At 50.8% G+C, this 8,998-nt stretch overlaps 1 protein-coding gene across 1 annotated transcript; it reads left to right on the top strand.

Moving 5' to 3' along the window:
* Positions 1-1,513: 1,513 nt before the first annotated feature.
* On the top strand, positions 1,514-7,789 carry Ccdc105 (coiled-coil domain containing 105). Its single transcript, XM_005083367.4, has 7 exons — positions 1,514-2,203; positions 3,588-3,692; positions 5,400-5,598; positions 5,892-6,058; positions 6,166-6,261; positions 6,352-6,465; positions 7,415-7,789. The coding sequence occupies exons 1-7, from the start codon at positions 1,634-1,636 to the stop codon at positions 7,661-7,663; spliced, it is 1,500 nt and encodes a 499-aa protein (XP_005083424.1). The 5' UTR covers positions 1,514-1,633; the 3' UTR covers positions 7,664-7,789.
* Positions 7,790-8,998: the final 1,209 nt, after the last annotated feature.

Below are 8,998 nucleotides of genomic sequence, written 5' to 3'. Positions count from 1 at the left end.
ACAAAGGCCTTGGAGCAAAAACAACTGAACACTTCAGACGAACACAAAGATAACGGGGGAGGCTATTCCATGTGTGGGGCTCAGGTTAAAGGCAAAGGGTAAATTAGTTCAGAGAAGTCGGTTTTAGGGTATTTACTTATTTGCTTATTTATTTTCATGTGGTTTTTCTTTAATGGGTTTGGGGTTGCTTTTGTTTTTGTATTTGGGTGTTTAGTTTGATGATGGTGGCAGCTTAGGTTTCGGTTCTTATCTTTTTGTTTGTTTTTTGTTGTTGTTTGCTTTGGTTGACTATTGTAGGCGTTTTCCTTTTTTTTTAAGTTTTGTGATGGTCATCTAAGAGGTCATCATTTTAGTTTCTGTAGCTTGCACTAAAAATCCTGTGTGGCAGGAGAGTTGAGCTCACAGGTCATAGCAGAGAAAGGCTCCTTTAAGATACACAAGTTCTGACAAGATCGGGCACGTTCAGGGTGGTATGGCCGTAGAGGCAGGTAGATCTCTGTGAGTTTGAGGCCAGCCTGGTCTACAGAGTGAGTTCCAGGACAGCCTCCAAAACAATACAGAGAAATCCTGTCTCGAAAAACCAAAAAAAAGATACACAAGTTCTTTAAGATATACAAGTTCTGATGACCAAACTGGGATCAGAGTTCTAAACTTTAGGGTGAGAAAAGAACTTACAATGTCCTAACACCTGGAGAGTGCTGAGTATTTTAATCTTTTTGGTGCTATAATAAATGAAATTGTAATTTTTTAAGGTATGAGTGTGCAGGTGTATGAAGCCTCAGGTGTCTGTCTTCGGATGTCTCTTCCACCATTTTCTGAGTCGGAGTCTCTCTCTCACTAGCCAGGAATGGCCAAGTGTAGGACAGACTGATGGCCAGCCAGCCCCGGGAATCGTCATCTCTGCATCCCCAGAGATTACAGTCTCGCCACCAAGCCAGCCTTGCATGTGTTCATGTGGGTTCTGGGAATCAAACTGGAAGGCAAGCACTTTAACTAAGCTACCTCCCCACCCCCAGGAATTGTATGCTTAATTCAGTTTTTTGATTGTTCATTCCAGGGATATAAAAAGCATAATGGGGGTCAACCAGATGGCTCAGCTGAAGGCACTGGCGAGTTTGATCTTGGAACCCACATGATGAAAGGAGCAGCCAACTGCTTCAGGATGTCTTTTCACCTATATATGCACCCTGTGGTGTTACACACGCACGCACGCACACACAATACATGTATATGGTATTCGAGTATACTTCAAGACTACTGAGATTAGTACTAGTACTGTTCATAGATCCCTTAAGATTTTCGGAATGCAAGACTGTGTCATCTGCTAGTAGCGATAGGTCGAATGACATCTTTCCAAAATCAAGAGAAACAAGGAGAGGAACTCCATTAAAGTGACTTCCTCAAAACTTCCTAACAGAATTGCCAGGTATGACCCTGGCTCTTTAGCTTGCTGTTCCCCTCCCCCACCCCTGGAACACAATCTGCGTGCTTGTCCTTGTCGCCATGGTGAGGGGAGCTCTGGGTGCACTCATTCTAGCAACCAGGAAAGAGTGGTGTGTGCTTAGGGGTGGGTGGACCCCTGTCCATTCAGCGAGGCGATCCCGGGCCAAATCCGGGTACCAAGTTAGGGACCATGCCCGTGGTGCTCCCTTCCACCGACCGCGGCAAGGACTCCCGTGTCGGGGCTCCAGAATGGCGCCAGGCGGCCCAGGCCACGTCTCGCAAGGCGCACCTTCTGACCGATCGCTGCGGACAGGAGGCGGTGACCATGTGGCAGCCCAAAGACAGTGTGCTGGATCCGAACGTGGCTCACCACCTGGGCCGCGCCGCCTACATGGAGCCCTGGCGCTTTCGCGTGGAGATGCTGAAAGGCGGCGGCACCCTGGAGAAGCCCCCGCCCGGAGAAGGCGTCACTCTGTGGAAAGGGAAGATGAAGCCCCCCGCCTGGTACGCGCGCCTACCGCTGCCTATGCACCGCGACGCGCATGCCCAGCAGACCGCCGAGGTGGTGCACGCGCACGCGCGCGGGGCGCGCCTCACCGCCGCCCGCCTGGGCCGCGCGCAGCACCAGATCAATGGGCAGCTGCGGCTGCTCCTGCGCCAGCGCGAGGCCAGCGATCGCAGGCTCAGCGAGGTGCGCAAGGGCCTGCTCATCAACCAGCAGAGCGTCAAGTTGCGGGACTACCGACCCAAGTCCGAGAAGGTGCGACCCTCGCCGCCGCCACACCTTCCTCAGACACACAGCACCTCCCATTCTCCATCTCCAGAGATGGCACCCCAGGATAGGGTGGCTACGCCTCCAAGTTCCAAAGCCTGAGAGTCTCCGCCAAAGGGTTAACGAAATTGGAGTCACAATTTGTTCCCCCCAAGAAACCAAGTTTGGCCACCTGTCCTCTGTAAGGCGATTAGAACAGGGTGTTTAATCAGTGAGGCCACATCGGGAAGAGGGACAAAGAGCTCCCCCATTCGGCGACCCTCTTCTGTCCAACTTTGTGATCCTCAGTGAGATTAAAGTTTAAAGACGGAGCCACGGTTTGCACATCGCGGTCCTGTCCGTGCTGACCTTTTGTCTCTCCATTAAGGCGGTCTGACTAGCAGTCAATGCTGTGTGAAATCCCTTTCTGGGCTCAAATTTCCTCCTCCAGGTGGCACCAGGCCTTTTCCTTCTCCCAGCATGAGATATGGGGGGGGGGTGAATTCCAGTTTCCTGGGGTTCATTGATAGATTGAAGGACATCAGTGTCCCTTTAGAATATCTCCGTTCCAGTCAGGCGGCTTGCAAAAGGATAAAAAAAAAAAAAGTTAAAAAAAAGAAAAAACAGCCCCTTTCGCCAATAGTCAAACTATTACAAATCCCCCAAGTCACATTGCATGAAAATCTACGCCAGGAGGAAAATTCGCAGCCCCAAGTCTGAACATCAAGTCACCTCTACCCTTGCTCCAACAGTTCCCTGAACTCACAGGGTCTGCCTTGGCCATGAGGCCACGATGCCCCCCAACTTCAAGGGAAAATTGCCCTCAGACCCAGCTAAGGAGGGCACTTGATGATGCCTTGGGTCTCAAACCAGATGAACCACACCCCACACAAAACAGAAAATAAAACCCAGCTCTGAGTTGGGGAGATAGGTCAGTGAGTAAGAACCCTTGCTGTGGAAACATGAGAGCCTGGGTTTGAATCCTCAGTATCCACAGAAAAGCCAGACATGACTGAGAGTGCCTGGAGTCCCAGCACTGAGGGCTGGAGGTGGGTGGTAGCCCAGGAGCCTAGCCCAAACAGCAAACTTTAAAGTCAGCAAACAGCCCCCTCAGCAAATCATAGACACTTGATTTAAACACACACACACACACACACACACACACACACACACACACACACACACACACCCGCCATCCCTGCTCTAGAATGCCTCCTGGAGAGATCAGTTCTTCTCAAGCAAGCCCCAGCCACATCCCCTCTCCCAAGGGAGTGGGACTCCTCCAGCTGCAAGTTCCAAGCTCTGCAGTTCACAAGGATGTGATGTCCTCTCCACTATGGAAGATGAAACCCCCCTCCAGCCTTCTGAGGGTAATCCTCCCCTTTTCTTCTAGATTCCGGACAAGGCTGACAGCATGCTTGTATGGGAGAAAGAGGAGCTTAAGTCCATGAAGAGAAAAATGGAGAAAGACATGGAAAAATCAGAGACCTTGCTCAAGGTTAGGGGGTACCTGGAGAGGGACGCCTGGATGCATGTGCACAAACCGATCTGACCTAAGTGGGTAATATATTCAAAGTACATTGTGTACAGTTACAAAAATGTCACAATGAGATCCATTGTGTAAAATTAGTATATGTTAATAAAAACCTTTTTGTTTTGTTTTGTTTTTCCAGACAATGTTTCTCTGGGTCGAACTGGCTGTCTTGGAACTCACTTTGTAGACCAGGCTGGCCTTGAACTCAGAGATCTGCCTGCCTCTGCCTCCCAAGTGCTGGGATTAAAGGTGTGCACCACTGCTGCCCGATAATTTTTTTAAAAAATCTTTTTTAAAGGCCACTGTAAATAAATAAATAGCCCTCTTCTCTTAATACCCAGCTGCTAGTCATTCCTGTCTCCAGATGCTCTAGGTGGAAAGGATATCTGAGCAATTTGTTCCTGTTAGACGAACACCAAACCCACACTCAGCACACTCTCCTGCACACAGTAGGGACTTGACAAATATTTAGATCTGTGTAGGGAAGGCATTTTCTTTTTTGAAGTACCAGAATCCAGCACACTGAGTTATGTCACAGGATTGTCTTTTGATTGTTTTAAATGGTGTGTATATCGGAAGGGGAAGTTGTACATGTCATGCAGGTGCCCCTAGGAAGCCAATGGTATTGATTATTCATGGACCTGGAAGGACAGACAGTTGTGAGCTGCCCAGAGTGGATTCTCGCCTTCCTCCATATATGTCCTAGGAATTGAACTCACATCATCAGGATTAACCACAGTCTCCTTCACCTGATGAGCCATCTTAGGAGCCCTCACTCGGCTGTCTCTCACTATCAGATGACAAATGCCTTCAGCCTTATGTTCTGTATACCAACCGGCCCTATCTACTCAAGGGGGCCAGAGCAACATAAAGTCACCAGAACCAGTGTGCCCAGGAATAGGCTTATAACTGTGTCCTGAAGTAAATAAACAGGGCCCTGGAGAGATGGCTCAGTGGTTAAGAGCACTGACTGATCTTCCAGAGGTCCTGAGTTCAGATGCCATTATAGACGGTGGCTCCCAACCATCTGTAATGGCATCTGATTCCCTATTCTGGCATTCAGGCATACAGAGCACTCATGTACATAAACAAGTCTTTATTTATTTATTTTGGTTTTTTCAAGACAGGGTTTCTCTGTATTGTTTTGGAGGCTGTCCTGGAACTCGCTCAGTAGACCAGGCTGGCCTCGAACTCACAGAGATCTGCCTGCCTCTGCCTCCCGAGTGCTGGGATTAAAGGCGTGCGCCACCAACGCCCGGCCATAAACAAGTCTTTAAAAAAGTTTAAATAAGTAAAAATCAAAGCAGGTCACCAGTCTATAGGCTCCAGTTTGCTAACTGCTTCCCCCCCCCAAAAAAATGCAAAACCACCAACTTGGTTCAGGGGAGAAAGAGGCATCAGGAAAACACAAGAGTTACTGAAAAACTCTACAGCATTTAGGGGAGAGGTTTGTTTACAAGGATATATACATATGCAAAGGGTTTCTATTTTTTCACATTTATATATTTTTCTTTTTTATTTAAGTTAGAAAGGGTTTCTATTTTGATGAAGCTGGGCTTCCCTATAACAATGAACTGAGTCAGCCTGAGGCCCCAGTGCTTTGTGATGGGTTCGGCTCCGCTCCCAACCTCCAAGCTGACTGACTCTCTGCTTTCTTTCTCTGGCTCTCAGGCTCTGGCCTCCTGCCGGGACACTCTGGAATTCTACTGTCAGGAAAGACTTCAAGCTGTGGAGCTCATGAACCAGCCACTGGACAAGGTTCTGGAGCAGGCTGGTCGCCACTCATGGGTGGACATCACCCGACCCCCAACTCCGAGAACGCAGGGACAGAAAACACCTCCCCCGGACCCTGTGGGCACATATACCCCAGGTAGGCACCGCAGAAAGGTGTTTGCTAAGCCTACAACTTCCTTAACTAGCTCCGTCACTTTCCCTGGACACTTGCTACAACACCCATACATTCACAGGTTCTACTTCAGAAGAAGCCATCGAAGGCACAATTTAAATCATCCTCACTCACTGCCCTTTGCCTTGGCTTTCCCCCCAGTTCTGCATCCACGGCCCTTCACCCCTGACCCACCACATCACAGAGGGAAGCAGAGGACAGGGGGAGGAGACACAGAGATGTCGGTGGTCCCCCACGTACATCCTGTGCTTTCACAGCCTGCGCTAAGGCCTTGTTTGATGCCAAGCGCTTGATGATGGAGTCCAAGGACACCTTAGCGGAGATGGCGAAGAACGAGGAGGACATTCAGAATCAACAACAGCAGATCAGTGACCGCGTATGTGCCTGCCTGGCACAAAAGATGCGCGAGACCTTGGAGTTGAAGGTGCCCGCGAGGCCTGGAGAGGCTCCAGGGCATGGCTGCTGCTGGAGCGGGTGGGGAAGGAGGGAACAGTGGCCCAGTACGAGACCCCCGTGCTCCCCCGTCTGCAGGAAAGAATGACTATGACTTTAGGGCTAATGAGGGGAACTATTCACCGGTGCATGAAGTTCAATCAAGAGATGTATGTCACGAGGGGCCTCATCAAGGTAAGGTCTGAGAAAAATCTGTGAGAAAGGGGCGGGAGGCAGGTATTGCATAGGCTCGGCCTCATTGCTCCCCACAACAAACTCTGCCAGGGTCCTCTGCTGAAAAGAAACCTGGAGGCTCGAGAGAAACTGAACAGACCATTGGTTCGCATGTATCAGAGACATGTGGGCACCCAGCTCCCCGAGGCTACGCACCTTGCCCAGGTATGTCCCCTCCCCGTCCCCTTCCGGTGCGATCATGTCCTTGTAAACTGCCCAAGCACACGTGACCAGGGATGAACTGCCCGCTGCAGGTCAGCCACACATTCATGATTTGACCCTCCCACAGCCCAGCTCTGTAACTCCTAATGTACGTAGCTCAGATGCGTTCCACCGTCCCTGGAGTGTCTGCTGTAAGAGCATCTCATCCGTCAGCCACCTCATTCATTTGTGTTTGTGTTTTGTTTGGCTGTTTTTTCACGAAAACCTGGGCCGACTTTTTTCCCGGGACCCCGTGCAACTGAGACCTACCTCCTCAGCTGTGCTTTTTCAAAAGTGAAGCCCTTCCAGGTGCATGCCTGGCCCAAGCGTTAACACCTGCCTCCTACATAGAGTTCTGATCCTCTTCACACCTACTCTACCCTCATGACTGCCCGTGTAGGTTTGGCTCGCGGGTCTTCCAGCACGGACTACTCCCTTCCCAGCACAGCCCTAGCATCAATTTTCCCCCTCCAAGGCCCTACTACCTGTGTCTCCTCAGCATGGCCCCCCACTACGCCCCAACACATCCCTCCCCTTACCTATACGGCCCCTCCTTCTTCCCAGTACGCCTCCGCCCCACCTTCGAACAGCTCCACCTCTGCCAAACAACGCCCCACCTCGGCCAGCACTGCCTCTATCCTCTCCAAAAAGACTTTGCTAGCTCCACTACTTCCTAAAAGTCCCACCCCTGCCCAGAACCCTCACGCCCCTCCCCAGAGCAGCCAAGCCCCTTCTCCACAAAGCTTGAACCTCCCTAGCACAGACCTGCTACCCCGTCCCTCTTAAAGCACCGCTCCTCCCCCGCAAAGCCCCTTGCTCCTTTGCCAGGACCTGCCCCTCCCAGTTCACCTGGCCGTCTCCTCGCCCAGGCCCCGCCCTACCCCAGCAAGATCGCTGCCCCCTCCCTCTCCAGGGTACTGACAAGCTGACGCGCCACAACTTGCAAATGGAAAAGAATTTAGAAGAGCTCCGTACAACACACGACAACCTCGCCTGGAGCCTCAACTGCAAAAAGACAGGGCACGACGTTGACTACGATGTGGTGCGCCTGCGCCTGCGCCAGCGCCACCAGCCTGTGTACTATGCGCAGGCTCAGCGCCTGGTCAACGACTGGGACCCTGGCACACCGCCGGGCAGCCGAACCGGTACTACCCTCAAGTGACCACAGTTGGCCTTGGGCTCCGGCGACTGGAGAGATGTCCCCAGCTAGATGGCCCTCCCTCCCCTCTGACTCATCTTCCCTCCAAATGCCCTCCAGCAGAATTATAATTAAAGATATTGTCACTTATTAGGCACCTACTGTATGTCAATCATGCCACAAAACCTAATGTGTAGTTGCTGTCAAATTGTTAGAATTCAAATCCCAGGTCCCTGGCTTCAAGCTGTGTGGCTTTGGGCCCCGCACACTGCCCTTCTCTGACTTCAGTCTCTCCGGCCTGCAAAATGAACATTGCAGCGCCTATTTTGAATGGTTGTAGTAAGAATAGAGTCTATCTATAGAAGGCCAGTAGCATAGCTGCTGCCTGTCATAACTTGGGTAGTAGCATAGGCTGTTCTTGTTAACAGCATCACGTTACAATCGAGGAAACCGAGGCATAGAGAAGTTAAGCCAAGGTCACACAGAATCTTCACCCACAGCTAGAGAGCCTGCCCTCTTAACAGCAAGCCTCTCTATTTGCTTCTACGCCCAACCTGCAAGATCTACCGGAACCAGGCAGGTGGCAGCATTGAGCACAGCTGATATGACCCGGGCCCTTGTGAAGATCACAAATCCATTCCCTGCAGCCAGGAGTGTTCTTTTGGGAGAAACCACTCACTAGGAGACCTGTTCACACCCTGTTCCTCCTGTGTGCTCTGGTAACCTTGAACACCAGCAAAGAACTCTCCTGTCTGTTCTCCCTGCATCCCAGGGCCTAGGATACACAGACAAGAAGGGGGCGAGTGATTATTGCAGTCACGCTGGGGAATCTGAATACACGGATTCGGCCAGTGTCAACTTGAACTCTTAGGACTCAGATTTCTACATCAGCACCTGCTGGGCTCACTCCCCTCCCCAACCCAACCAATCAGGAAAGAGTATACTCATAGGAAGTGAGTTGTGGGGAGGGGTTGTTTGGTTTTTGTTTGTTTGATTGTGTGTACTTGTATTGGAAGGTCTCTGTGCAGTTAAGCACAGAAGCCAGAGAAGGGCGTCAGATACCTGGAACTGGAGTTATAGGGTGCTGTGAACTGCCCTTTGTGGATGCTGGAAGCTGAGAACTGAATCCCCACCCTCTGCAAGTGCAGTGCAGGCTCTTAACCACTGGGCCATCAATCCAGCCCCAACCCAAGAGAACTTAGTAAAGTCAAGATGGTTGAACCCAAACAGATTTCATATTTGTGTGTTGCCCTCTTTGCTAAGAAAAATCTTGTAGCCATCAAAACAACGCGTGTGATGCTTTTGTGGTCATTTGTAGACAGTCACAGAGCAGTGACAGCCACAGTCCAGCCGTTCTGG

Source organism: Mesocricetus auratus, unplaced genomic scaffold (assembly GCF_017639785.1).
Source record: "Mesocricetus auratus isolate SY011 unplaced genomic scaffold, BCM_Maur_2.0 Super-Scaffold_100676, whole genome shotgun sequence".
In the NCBI taxonomy this organism is placed as follows: domain Eukaryota; kingdom Metazoa; phylum Chordata; class Mammalia; order Rodentia; family Cricetidae; genus Mesocricetus; species Mesocricetus auratus.
Note: the sequence above shows the minus strand (reverse complement) of the source record. Positions and strands in the feature narration are given on the sequence as shown.

Excerpts from the sequence above, each read along its gene's own strand:
- Ccdc105 (XM_005083367.4), top strand. The coding sequence starts at position 1,634 with ATGCCCGTGGTGCTCCCTTCCACCGACCGCGGCAAGGACTCCCGTGTC. Across the intron at positions 6,059-6,165 it reads GCGAGACCTTGGAGTTGAAG|GAAAGAATGACTATGACTTT; the intron begins GTGCCCGCGAGG and ends CCCCGTCTGCAG. Across the intron at positions 6,262-6,351 it reads TCACGAGGGGCCTCATCAAG|GGTCCTCTGCTGAAAAGAAA; the intron begins GTAAGGTCTGAG and ends AAACTCTGCCAG.